The sequence below is a fragment of the Hyperoodon ampullatus genome (assembly GCF_949752795.1).
Source record: "Hyperoodon ampullatus genome assembly, chromosome: 8".
NCBI lineage: Eukaryota > Metazoa > Chordata > Mammalia > Artiodactyla > Ziphiidae > Hyperoodon > Hyperoodon ampullatus.
In genome coordinates, this window is record NC_136921.1 from 23,038,554 (window position 1) to 23,053,229 (window position 14,676).

Below are 14,676 nucleotides of genomic sequence, written 5' to 3' on the forward strand. Positions count from 1 at the left end.
AGTAAACTGATAAAGAAATTAAATAATAAAATGAAGAAAGGGTTACAAAATTCTGGGTAAGGTACTTTCCCTCTTCCCACCTCACCAGCCAGTGCTCACTGGTTCCAGATTATGAATGATAAGGGTGCATCCATTTGGTGTCCAGAGATCTTGAAGGTTCTACTATTGTAAGATTATGTGGGGAGTACAGATACATAAGTATGGGCCTTCAGCTCCACACTGATGGTGAAAGCTGTGTCTTTGTACCATCTTCTTTGTGGGCACTTTGACAGTTAATATTGGTGAGTGCCTATGATGACAGGGCCCAGAGAGGCACTTGTTAAGGACATCTCACATAGTACTCACAACAGCCTTGCAAGATAGGTGTATCATTCCTAATTTTCAGATGAGGCTGAAATTTTTTTAGGACGAGGCAGAGCTGGGATCCAAAAGATATCTAACAACTCCAAAGGTCTTTCTTCTACATCCCAGCAACACTGTCTCTTTTTATTTAATCAGCCATCCTGTCTTATGGTTCAGTCCTGTGCTAGGTGTTTTGAATAAAAAGAGCATCATCATGGTGCCTGCTTCCAAAGATGTCACAGCCTAAAATGGAAAAGTGGTAGGAATAGGTACACAGACAAACATAATACACTTAAAATTTATATAAAGTAAGTATGTACAAAATGCTTAAATTGTGTAAAATGATGGAAAAGATACTGGTTCTCATTCATCACTCTAAGAAGCATAGAGTTCTCTGTCTGTAAGTATGGTCAAGCTAATTAGAAAGCTCAGAGATTACACTTAACTCAGTAAGACTGGATACCTTCCTGTCCTCCTTTAGTAATTTAATAGGGAGTCAAAAAGAACTAATTACCTTTGCTTGGGGGAGGTAAGCTGTATTTCAGCTTAGAGCCTTAATTCATCTTTTTACCCACAATGCTTGCTGTTGCACGTTTATTTTGTGGTTTCCATTTTAAGAGTTGACAGACAATAGTTACGTTGAGCAGTGGCAGAGGACACACGCCATCACACTACACATTGTAAATGCAAAGCAAAACTGGGGAAAATTTGCAGGGAGATGACCAGCAAAGTACGTGTGAGATCCCATGCTCTCTCCCTGACAAAAGGCCGTACCAGGACCACCTAAATGGAGATGAACCACCTCCCCACTCCTGTAACGTGGGACTCGTAGGTGACCGTGTAATTGTGGGCACTTCCTGGTCAAGGGCGGGTCCAGTTAGAAAAGAGGCCTCCAGAGTTCCTTGTCTAGAAGAGCCATTTTCTGTTGAGCAAGTTCAAACCTGTTGAGCCAGCAGCTTGCTGGGAAGGGGATGAACTTGTCTTTGGCATTGAAAGAATATTTGAAGGAATAGTTTTAGGGCTCTTATCTGAACGTGGGAAAATGGGCAAGGTGTCCCCTGTAGAGTTGATGCAGCTTTTGCTTCTCCAAGCTCACACTTTCTTAATTTCCCATCGCCTCTTTTTTGTTTCTTCCCCACTCCCATTTATTTTTCAGTCTCTGTTTTCTCTTGCTCCTTCTTTCTTCTTTTTGATGTTTGTCACTCTCCCTTTGGTTTTTGTTGCTGTCCCTATTCCTTAAAAATTTTATGAAGGCAGTTTTTCCCTTTATTTTCAAAATGTGTTGATATTCAGTAGTGTTTCTTACAGTATTTCAAGCTGAACTAAAAAAATGTCGAGAAAAAGAAAAGTGAACCTGACTTTCTCAAACTTTCTAAAACTTCTATTTGAGAGCAGGGAAAAGGTTCAGGTCATTTCTTATTTTTATCTGAACAGTTTTCCCATCCAAATAGTCAGCATAAGGAATGTAAGAAGATTTAGGGGAATACAGTCATGGTCATGAATAATTCAAATATACATTAAGAATGCAGAACTTTTGGAGCAACCAGTACATTTGATAGAGAATATTGGAAGAACACTAGGGAATGAAAACAAATATCACCCCTTCTTATCATTTTTATTAAAAGGACACGCTGGGAAGAAAAACAGATTTTTTCCCCAATTTATAAATCATAAAGTATCCTGGAACCAGGACTCAGATCTTGTTTCTTAAAAGGGAAGTCAAATCGAACCACAGTAGCAAGCAGAACTTCTTGCTTTTCCACTGTTATCTTTTTATATCCATTCTTATGTACCGTAAGTAAGCTTTTTATAAACAATCAGACAAAATTCAGATTATTCATTCCAGACATCTGGACTTATTTCACTCTTGAAATAGATATATTTATTTTAGACGCTTACTTTAGGTATATCAAGTTTTCAAGAAAATATGATTATTTCCATTTTAATAATAATAAACTAAACAGGAAGTGATTTTTTAAAAAGAGGGTTACTGAATTGTGGAGTGGTCCAATAATATTTTCTTCCAAAAGCTGGTGTGATCATGTTGTGCAGGGATTGCTGGCACCACATGCTATCATTACAGCCTTGATACATTCAGTACAATTAAAACCCTGAGTACATTATTATTTCTTTAACACCTGGTGCCACCTGTAATGACACCAACCACAGTGCTTAGCACAGGCTAGATATTCAATAAATGTGTGTTCTTCTTCTTCTTTGAATCAGTCTTGCAAGTATTCATCTTTGACAGTCTTAAAAATGCCATCTATAAGTTAACATAGAAAACTTCTTTTTCTTTCGTGGTTGACAAATAAGCAGACATTGATTTCAGTCTCTGAAGCACCCTTTGACTACCATCTATTTGGGATCCGCCATCTTTTTAAAAGAAAAAATATATATCATAAATATTTTCAGTATTTAGCTCTAAAGTCCTTTTTTCTTTCTATAAGAGTGAAGTAAAAATTAAGTATTTTAAACCTTATCTAGGCCATTTTCTCTGAGTAAAAATTTACCTTGTAGGAGCCCTTATATATTCATTGGTATATGGTTAGGTGAGTTTTGTCATTAAAATCCTAGAAAGTAGATTAAAAATTTGAAAGCCTTAGGAGAGCCCTGGAATCTACCACATAATGCATTGCTGTAACTAACTGAAATTAATGTGAGTGAAGTTATAGAGTTCTTGCTTTTTCTTCTCTAGTGAAATTCTGAGAAAGTCATCCAACCTGGAGGAAGACAGCAATTTATCACTCCAGAGCACTGAAGTTCCAGGAAAAAGGCACGCATCACTGGGTAAGCTATCCTCTTCTGCCCAGTTTGGAACAGGCCTTTTGGAACAACCAGTAAAGGTCTAATCTTTAAAAGTTATACTTTCAACTTTTCAAACAAAGATGGAATGCCTAGAATATCCCTAAGAGATCTAAATATTCCTTATGGTTGCCTGAGTGTGGTGGTACAGTTATGCAAAGGTCTTGGGAATAATTGGAAATTAAGTTCTTACTGAAATACTCTCTAGGAACAAAACCCTAAATGGCACTAGTGTAATGTTGAGAATTACACACTTTCCCAGAATTGACTAGGGACTCTTCAGTGGCCTGCAATTAGATAACACTGGGATGGTTAGAATGCCCATCAATAAAAAATGTTGGATAGAATCTCAGAGATTTGTCCAAACTTTATATTTTACAGATGAGGAATATGAGGCCCAACAAGGTTAAGCACCCTCCCTGTCCCAGTCATCCAGCTGACCTGGTACTAGAGCAACTGCCAAGATGGGACTCTTTTAGCTGTAGTCTTCTTCCTCCCACTCTACCACTCAGCATCAGAGTCATTCATCGTGCTTGTGTACTTCTTTCATTCACAGCTAGGCCAGTGGCCCTGAGACAGTAATGTGCAGAATACCCACAGGCTGAGCTTCCTGAACCTTATGTCCAGGTGCTTTTGCTGCAGATGGTCTTGAGAGACACTCGTTAGAAGCCACAAATTGAGAGTAAACTCTCAAAACAGCAGGACTGTTTTATATTCATTAGCAAATAATTATTGGGTGCCTGCTATCATGTAGGCACTCTCTTAGGTACTGAAGATACATTAGTGAACAAAACAAAGATTCCTGTATGTCAGAATATGATTGGTGATCTGGGGAAAAAAAGGAGTACCTTTAAAAATGCCATGCGATATTTAAGATTCTATGATATTAACATTCCAATACAAGTTGGTGGACCAAATGAAAAAAAGTCCTTTGTTATTGTAGTAGGAATATGGCAGTGAATGGTTTTGAGGAGTTAACATGCTGTTGTGAATGATCTCTGGGTGTTTGGCTGAGTAGGTTAAAGCACAGTAGAAATAAGATCATACTGTTGTGGTCCAGTAAGCTTTGCTTTGCTCAGTAGCCACAGATTATATTTCTTAGCCTGGCCAGTCACCTCACAAATGTATTGCTTTAGTCTAGAGGAATCAGTTGGTAAATTCTTAAGCCCAGTGAGCATTTTAACAAAGCCTAGGCCCCAATGATGTTAGGTCACTGTATCTTTGAATATTAAGATTCTTGGTTGTGAGGATAATAAAGTATTTCTGTACACAATTTATGAAAGTAAACACACTGGCTTAATGAACATCCATGCTATAGATCTGAACATACTCTTCCAGCTAATGCTCCTAACCAGGAACACTCTGCCACATTATAAATAGTACTGGATGAGGCCACTTTGGGAATTACTTAATTAGCATATACTGTAGTCTGGACTAATTGCTTCCTCCCATTTATTTGATCTGAAACACCATTCAAAAACCACTTTGGGGAGGAGAGAATTTATGATCCTAAGCAGATTTTAGCCTCCCAATTGAATAATTAAAAAAAAAACACATTATCACCAGATGTGCATTGGCAGATCCTTTGAACAGATGTTGAGTATGATGGATCTGTGGAGCTAGTGGAGGCACCTCAAATCCTCTAGGCCTGAACAGAAATGATTCAGTTTATTAGGCAATAATATTGGTGATAAAGTTTAATGATATAAACTGGAATGAAAGCCAATGACATCCAAAAATGATTGGAAAAAACCCAAAAGCAGACCAAAACCATCACAGTTTTATGTGAAAGGAAAAACTGATGGACTTTGCCATTTTGCCAATATGAAACTTTCATGGAAGATGCATATTTGAGCGTATTCTTGCTGTGGAGTATATGAGAGCATAAGTGATATTTATGGATTCTTATGTGAACCTGCCTGTGTGTGTGTGTGTGTGTGTGTGTGTGTAGTATGCTAATCTCTTCTTTCTTTTACAACAGCCACAGTATTTCCTAGTCCAAGTTGTGATTTGGAAAGTAATGGAACAGATACTTTCAATGGTAGTCAAGTGCTTGCCTGGATCCTTAGTTTGGAAAAGGTAATTTCACTCAGTTTTGTATGGACTCATAATAAAAAGCAGGTAAACAAATGCCTCTTAGATTAATAGAGGAATCTTCCAAATAGGAAGCATAGTCCCATTTGGAGTAATATCTCCGGGAGATTCTTTTCTTGGGAGCTCTTTCATAAAAAGCTTAATTTTGAGGCATTCTAAATTCCTTAAGTTCTTGGATATTTATTTACTTCCCTGTTAAGTCCCTTAATTGAACTTAAGATTTTCATTTAGTAAAAAATAGGGTGGCATTACATGTGATCTTTTAATTTCCTGAAGCAGGAAAGAAAAAATGCTGTGTGAAAGCAGATGAAGCTTTAACACCCATCAGACATGCTGCCTCATCTATACTAATAATGCTTTTGGAAAAATTAGAGCTATAAAAAATATCTCCCCAAAGTAATAAAATCCCTTTCCTTAGCGGGATTTAAAGCACTTACCTATGGATTTCCGTCTGTTTACCAGTCTTCCACTTTAAGATTCCAGATTGCAAGATGATAAACATCATTTCTATCGGAGGTGTAAACTGGCAACCTATGAGCTATATGTGTATATGTGCACATATACGAGGATTTTGAGAAATTGAATTTGAATGCCTTTAGGCAGAAGAGGTACTCTTCTGTCAGCTACAATCCTCACTTTTCCTTATTGTCTTTTATCCAACCAGATTCATAAGTTATTTGGCTGGCCGATGGGCATTTGAGTCCTGCTTTATGTGCTCTTCAGAAATTAAGAGGAGATCATTTTTAATATTTTGCCATGGAGAGACTACTACTCTCTCTCTCTTTCTCTAACTATCTATCACACACACACATAAGAATTTTTAATAATATATCCATGTCTTATGTAGTAGACCTTTCTTCCATCTGAAACATAGGGACATAACTCTGGTCTTTATATTCCTGTGACCATAACCACTGCTGCTTAATTGTATCTATTAGTTCCCCTTGAATTAACATTCTGTGTAACTGAGGCATCTTGATAAACTTGTTTATGTCAATAAGCCAAAGAACAACACAAAAATGTATGTCAGGAAAAGGCACCATACCTATCAAGGCAATTCTGCCAGTGCTGGTTGAAATATAAGACTTCCAGGGTCAGTCCAGTCTAGATTTTGAAAGTCTAGTTTATATAATAGTTGAGGTACCTAAAGCACCCTGTGTAGCTGAGGAAGCCCCACCATGTGCCCACGTATTTCTGGTATAAAGCCTCCACAAATCATGCTAGGGTGCAAACTAGGGAAAGTTATTTTATTCCATTCTATTTCTTCTATATTGGTTCCCAGAAGCAAACAGCCTTGCATTGTATAAGTTAAAAATTCTTTAATAGCTAGAATAGCAGTGCTATTCTCAAAAATACCACTTTATTGTATTGAAACTCCCAGGTTCTCTTTCTCATATGGAATAAAATTTCAAAATTTTGTGAGGCAGCACAGAGTCATGTATCCGATGGAGATAAGTCAAAAATGAATTTTCTATGTATAGATACATATTTCAAAGTAGTTGGAGCAGAAGAGGGATGTAAAAATTAGGATCACATATTGATGCCTCTGTCAGCAATCTCTCTGATTCCTTTTTCTTTCTGTTTACTGCTTTCTGCAACCCTTGCAAGAATAAGTAGAGAAATCATTCTGGGGTGAGTTTATATGTAATATTAAGAAAGAGATGTGGATGAATGACTAGAAGACCTGGCACTTACAGTATCTCCTGGAATAAGTGGAACCTGTCTTGTTTCATTACATTTAGAAGTTGAATCACTGGAAGGTAGAGTGTAGATTTTGTGATATAAAGGGAGGATGAAGTTAGCTAGCCCTCACCTCACAGGTTATAATAATTAATTACTAGGAAGGATACATTAAATATTGCAACTAACTATAATTGACTCTGTAAATATCTAAAGAACTTAATGGTGAAGGGGATCAATATTATAGATGAAAATAGTGCTGCATCTGTTAACTGGTCTGTACTGTGAAATATATGGGGGACTTCCATTATGAAAATGCTTTCCAATTATTGCCTTTGATAATTATATGCTTGTATGTATTTTCATATATGTTTTCTTTTTTCTTTATATGCATAATTCTTAAATGAAATAATTGCTTTGCAAATGAAACATGATCCATGTTTTTCCACTTCTCTAAACAAACACTGTTGGTCTTGAGACTAGACTCTGAAGCTCTTCCTTTTTGGAATTCTTCCAAAGATCCTGGCCACTTTCCCATGAAGTGTCACAAATTATTAGGACACCTAAGTCTCTGCTGTTAAATGTCCAGGAAAAGCTTAAGATTTTTAACCCTGAAGATTTTTGTGAAACAAGATCTAGTAAATTTAGGTTGTCTAGTCAGAGACAGGAAATGTGTTCAGTTAAAAAAATCATATGCAAATCTTTTAAATCATAAAGATGACAAGAGTTACCACATTCACACATTCTCTCAGTGACTTTTCATGGGTAAACCGAATGTATTTTAGTGTTAATTTAATAGTTGCTATAGTGCAGGACCTTAAAATGGCTATTATGTAGACAGGTCAGTTTCCTTGATGACTAGGACACGTTAATATCTATATTTACTAACATTATTATACCACTCTTCTCACACACTTTGCTTTTACAGCAAAATTCGACTTCAGAAGATATGCGAAGAGAACTGTGTGAGAGCTATCCAAGATATACTGCTGATTATGCCTTCTCTTGGACCACTCTAGGGAAAAATGTTTTTAACATATTTTGCCTGTCCAACATGACCCTTTTAGAGTCTTCTCTCCAAGAACTAACAAACCAGTTCTCTCAGGTGAGTGTAAATATTTTAACATGATCAAGATCTCATAAACAATAGAAAGAAGTGTATTGTTTCCATTGTTATATACACAGAGTGACTCAAAATGAATTAAAGAGCAAATGCATAGCCCACATGGACTAGGAAATGCTGACTGAAATGTTGGCTCACCTTTGGCATGAATTCCTTGCACAGAGATTCACATGCAATGTCTAATTCTAAGTAATATGTCTATTTGCTATTTAAATGTGCAGGATTGAAATTATGTTAATGTTGAACCAAAAATATTGCATTATGGTTAATGTGGAGACATCTTTGTAGATGAAATTTGACTTTGCTCTATGGTGAATGAAGATTGACTGTTTTCTCTGAGATATTTTATTTAAGTGAGATTACTCAGGATACAATGTAAGTTTAATAGTTAAACTATCAGAGCCTTATAACTCTCGGAAGTTAGAATAATGGATAATCTTTAAAATGTTTCTTCTAAGGTCAAACCCAATTTACAAATTTGACTTTTTATGAAATAATATAATCTCTCTTTCCCAAATATTATATATTAAAACCAAGAACTTTATAATATGGAGTGCTAATGACCATTTTCATATGCTAGTCTTAAATTGAGATGTGAAAATAAGACACTGATAATCTTCTTTTAATGAAACTCCACATACAATGAAAGTTCACAAAAATATTCAGAATTCTCTCAAAGTTTTCTAAACAGGAATAAATGAAACATGTCCACATCTAACATTTTCCCCCTTGATTCTCTGAATTTTATTGTAAGTAAGTGCAGAATGCTTAAATTACTCTTCAGTAGTCTGAGTTTTCCAAATGAACTAGATTAGAGACACTGTTATAATAATCCCAATCCAATGTAGAGCACTTAAAATTCTATCTCAACAAACTCAGCAGTCATGTAGAATGTGTGGTTAAGAATATGTTGTTCAAAATCACATTTTCAGCGTGAAAGACCTTGAATTAAGACAGAACAAAAGCCTGACTTTACTAGTATGAATGAGCTTATTAAGAAGATTGTTTTGGGTGGGAATATAATGAAGGTATTAGCTGGGTCCTGTGATTCAGAGCAAAAGTGCAGGTCGTGGTTTTCATTTATTTGTTTGCTTCTAGTACAAGATATGATTATTACATAGGATATTCACTCTAAATCATTATTATAACTGAAGTTCCTTGTATTCCAGCAGAACTTTGGAAATACTTTATTTTGTTAAGTATGTATAATTGTAATAGTAGACATTTTCATGTTTGTATATATACATATTCACACACATATAATATAAAATATATAAATTTTAAGGGTTTTCTATGCAAATAATAAATAATATAAGGTCTACTAATGGATATAGAGAAGATATGTCTGCAGATCCTACACCAGATCCTAAAGAAAAACAAAAATATTACTCTGAAGCTAATTTTATTTTAAGAAATTAATTTTAATTTCCCAAACACAATTTAAATATTTTGTATAAACAGTTTTGTTAAGCAAACATTAAATATGCCAATTTCTGGAACTATAGGAAAGAATCTAATTATGTATAAGAACATTTGAAATGGTTATAGTTTTTCCAAGTAAAAGATGACTTCAAACTGAATGAAAATCTGAAAGAATTACTTGTGTGAAAATCTAAACTTTTAATGTTTTCAAAGGCAGTTAGCCATGTGGTTACAGATGTTGAAGTATCATTTCACCCTGTTTGTGGTTTTATTTTTTAAGCTATCAAGTGATCCCAATAACCAGAAGATAGTATTTCAGGAAATGGTCAAAGTGCTGTCCTTTTTCTCACAAGTGCAAAAGCAGACAGCTGTGTGGCAGCTTCTCTCCAGTTTTCCAAATGTGTTCCGGAATGACACGACACTAAGCAATCTATTTGATGTTCTTCGAAGTGCAAACAGGTAAGAAAAAGTAAGAATTAAGGGGAATATTACTGTTCATAAAGAAGTCTTTCTTTTATTTTTTAATATTACCTTTAGGATCACTGGTAGGTAGGTAATTTAAACACAGCAAATAATCCTTCAGCACCTTATTGCAGATTTTGGCAGCGAAAATAAGTGTATTAGTTAAGCAAAGGAGAAACACACATTGTGGTCATCAGCATTATTGACAGGTTTATGGAGAAACAAGGAGGAACACTAATCATAACATCTATAGTGTCAGTTGGTATCCCAGACTTCTGAGAAAGATGGTAGAGCAGGACCAATGGTAGATTGGGACCTTGGCTCAGGCTCACTCAGGGACAACCAGGGCTCTGTGCATCTAGTATTTTAACTGTGCAAGAAGAAAATATTTCATTGGGTTTTGGTTGTACTACACAGTAAAAAACAACCCCATTGGCTAGAGTTTACACCAAGCCACCCCAAGGGGTTTGGCCTCCCTCAGGTGCAGCCAGCTTAAGCCTGCATATTGGGTTGGCTTTATTTGACACATATGACACAAAGATTTGAAAAATTTTGCAGAAGAAACCCTTTTAAAGCCTGCATTCCTCATAAAAGAGATCTGAGCATGGCCAGCATTCAGAGTTTGATGGACACATACTTAGGTTTTGGCTGTCTAGCTAATTTGGAAATGTGCGTTAAACAAAACAACAACAACTATATTAACAACTAGCAATTACTGACTGCCTGTTATATGCCAGACACTTTACTGGACCCTTTATATATATCACATTGAAACTTACAACAGAACTATTATTTATTTTATAAGTGAGATAACAGAAGGTTATAAAAATTAAATATTTGATGATCATGCCGCTAGGAGGGTTTGAACCTGGGTTTTTTAACTCCAGAACCCAGACTGCCTCTCTAATATGTCACTAAGAGTACAGTGGATTCCATCGCTAATGTCTGAAGCACCACACGAGTTTTCTCATCTTCTCTGATAAGCTTCCAAGAGTTTATATTTGTTCAAAGACCTTATAATAAGCCCTCATGTTGTTGCATTAATTTCATTTGATTCTCACAACCGTGCTTTGAGATTGAGACTACAGATATCCCTATTTTATGAAAGAGGAAACACACACTAGTTTTTTAAAGTTAAATCTTCTTTACTATTATTATTAAACTAACGGTATCACTAAAATCTGTAAATTCTTCACAAATGACTGTATTTTATCATCAAATCATTGGTTTATCTTACTCTTTGTTGATCAAGTAATATGGACAAATAAACCCCATAAAAAGGTTTTGAGGTTATTTACACCAGCAATTTTGCAAAGTTGTAAGTTGTTATATAGTTCAGTCACCAAAACGAGATTATATAATGTTAAGATTATGACAGAGGTTAGCAAAAATGAGTAATCTCAAAAGTCAAGAATTGTATATGAAAAAACATACATGATATTCACCATTTATGAGGAAGAAGTTATGCTGAGATATGAATCACAAAAACTCCTTTTTTTTTTTTTTTTGTGCGGTACGCGGGCCTCTCACTGTTGTGGCCTCTCCTGTTGCGAAGCACAGGCTCCGGACGCGCAGGCTCAGCGGCCATGGCTCATGGGCCCAGCCGCTCAGCGGCATGTGGGATCTTCCCGGACCGGGGCACGAACCCGTGTCCCCTGCATCGGCAGGCGGACTCTCAACCACTGCGCCACCAGGGAAGCCCACAAAAACTTGTTTTTAAATTACCTTTACATATAAGGAGACTTGTTTTGGATAACTTCCATTTGTATATGATGAAAAGGACAGAAAAACAAAATCAGTGAAGTGAAATAAAAGTATTTTGATCAATAGTTTAAAGATTTCAGAGAGGACAATATTCAGGTGTCATTTTTAAGTCATGTTTTGTTAGAAAAAGATGAATTAAGTCTTCTGACATTTTTATTAATTATATTAATAACAATAATGCTGACAGTTACAATGAGATTGTCAAGTGTTCAGTCTTTGAAGGTGTTACTTTGAGACAACAGATTAGCTGAGTCAAGCAGAAGGCCAAGCTGGGAGAAGGCTGGCAGAGATCTACAACCTCAGAACATTTAACTGGTCTCCATGGTGACTAGGGTTCAGAAGTAACTCAAAGTCTGAGAACCAGGAGGTTCTTGGGGGCAAATATAAAAATGCCTGAGGTATTGACTGTTATGTATATAGAGCAGAAATGAAAAAAATACAGCCATGCCCCTATGGCCAAACACACAGCTGTAAAAACAAGCTAACAATGCTGTGGGCTCAGTGCAGAAATGTTCTGTCCTCCCCGCCATGTTGGGGCAAAGTGCCAGAGGCAAGACATAAAGTGGAAAGAACATAAACTTTGAAATTAGAACCAGTTCTATTTATTTGGATAACCTCGTGTAAGTTATTTACCTTTTTGAACTTTAGTTTTCCTGTCTATAAAACAAAACAAATGAAAATGACTTTATGGAACTATTAGAGAAGTAAATAAAATTATAAATATATATATGTTTATATATAGACAATGAAAATGACTTTATGGAACTATTAGAGAAGTAAATAAAATTATAAATATATATATGTTTATATATAGACACATATCTACTAGAAACTAGAGGATACTCTTAGCTCTCTAAATATTTTCATTCATAGCTAAGGAGCTAAAATTAAAAGGACCTTAATTTAAATATTAAAAATTCCAAAAATATGGTGGGAAGTATATGCACATGCTGTTGCTGGAGTGAGCCTTCAGTTGATTAGGATACATATGGAAAAACTATCACCTAGTATGTATTACATTTAACTCCACAGTGGCAAATCCTTAAAGCCTTTTAAGTTACTACTCATGTACATTAAAGCATTGCCTCACAGTATTTGTGAAATTCAGACATACTTGTACAATGCTAACATTTTTAAAATGTGCTAATGACAATAAGGAGATAAAAAAGTCACTAGTTGGTTTTTCGGAAATATGGAATGAACTCCAGCATAAGTGAATTTGCTCATTGTTCATCCACAGTGTAGACTGCCCATCTTGTTTTTTTGTTTGTTTGTTTGTTTGTTTGCGGTACGCGGGCCTCTCACTGTTGTGGCCTCTCCCGTTGCGGAGCACAGGCTCCGGACACGGAGGCTCAGCGGCCACGGCTCACTGGCCTAGCCACTCCGCGGCATGTGGGATCTTCCCGGACCGGGGCACGAATCCGTGTCCCCTGCATCGGCAGGCGGACTCTCAACCACTGCGCCACCAGGGAAGCCCTGCCCATCTTATTAGTAACATAAAAATCATAGGAAGACAGTGCCAGTTAGTCCGGATATTAATTTTGAGCTACCCCTGGAGCAGTGCCTATGGGCCATTTAGGGGGTAGAATGCAGTCTTTAATTAGGGCAAGCTCCATTTTTTTCCAAAAACATTACCATTTGTTTACCTTTGTAAAGGTAAATATTTATCAAATGCTAATTAATAATTATTCTTGAAACTGGATCTTTTATCTGGGCTTGATTTTTAATGAAAATAGTTTCCAATATTTAATTTTTTCCTTGAATTAAAAACAACAAAAAAAAGTATCCTTTCACTGGAAGCTTCTATTTCTAACCACTTATTTTTAAGTCTTAACAAAGAAAAAAAAACTGACATGAAATTCACTTCTGACTTTAAGGCCTTTTAGGTTTTAGAATCCTGGAACCAGTGAAGTGCTCTGTCTGGTTCAAGATAGTTGGGATTTTGTGCATAAACAGACAAGTAATTAGATGACAAAAGCAGCATCTTGTTTCTTATGTTATAAGAATAGTTTTCTATACTGTAGCTATTTTCTCCTTGAATAACCTTTTGTTTCTGTCTGCAAACCTTGAAATGCAATCTGGTTTAATTGTTTTTCAACTTGTTAGTGTGCTGCTGGCCGTGCAGAGGGTTTATCCACGTGTTACAACTAACGAAGGTTTCAGAACTCTCAGTAAATCTGTTAAACATCTGCTTTACACTCTGGACTCCCCATCTCGAGGTATTATATTTCCATCTTCCTGTATTCAATTCTGTGTTGCAATTCTGTATTCAGTTCCATTAAAAATAAAAAACAAAGTACAAGTGAAGTAATCAGTTATGGATGGTATTATTCTTAGGTAGGGACATAAGCTACAACTAAATCTGGGTCTTTAGTTAACCGAAGTGTGGAGACAAGGAGAAATGGCCAGAAAAGGGGCTATGACTTTCTAGGATTTTTATTTTGGTAAAACTGATCTCTCTTAGCTATATTATAAAGCTATGTTTATAGTTGGTATGAAAAATAAATATCAGAGTAAGGGAGTAAGCCTCAGCAAGTAGATTTCTACCACTACTTTTTGAACAAAAGCCTACACTGAATCGCAGTATCTTTGCCCTCATTTTCAAACTTTGTCTTTTTAATCAGGATGAGTCTTTGGTAAAAATATACCCCTCAACCAGCCATCTTGAAAATGCATGATGGACATCAGAGCGTGAATAGATCAGTATAGCTCTACTGTCACTTATAGATATAAGAAAAACTATAGCATGTTGCTAGTGAATCAGAAAAAAAATCACCTTTGCATATAGAGGATAGCATTATATACCACACACGTGGAAATGCACAGACACACACACAGCCATATACAGACAAACATTTAGGGCTATAAGAAATAAATCCGTACTTCCCAAGTAAAATGTTTCGTTAGCATTTACCTCTCCTGAATGAATATAGAAATAGGCTTTCTCAACTGAGTTTGTCAGCTTTTAAATATGTAGACTTTAC

General features: G+C 36.0%; 1 protein-coding gene across 2 annotated transcripts in view; it reads left to right on the top strand.

Annotated features, from left to right (window-relative positions):
* Positions 1–14,676, top strand: part of ABCA12 (ATP binding cassette subfamily A member 12) — a 180,935-nt gene that overhangs the window by 65,880 nt on the left and 100,379 nt on the right. For both annotated transcript variants that reach the window (XM_079710645.1, XM_079710646.1), the window contains exons 4-8: positions 3,041–3,132; positions 5,129–5,235; positions 7,850–8,026; positions 9,747–9,925; positions 13,799–13,911. In XM_079710645.1, coding sequence (XP_079566771.1) covers positions 3,041–3,132; positions 5,129–5,235; positions 7,850–8,026; positions 9,747–9,925; positions 13,799–13,911 — 668 coding nt within the window. The remainder of the gene's footprint in view (positions 1–3,040; positions 3,133–5,128; positions 5,236–7,849; positions 8,027–9,746; positions 9,926–13,798; positions 13,912–14,676) is intronic.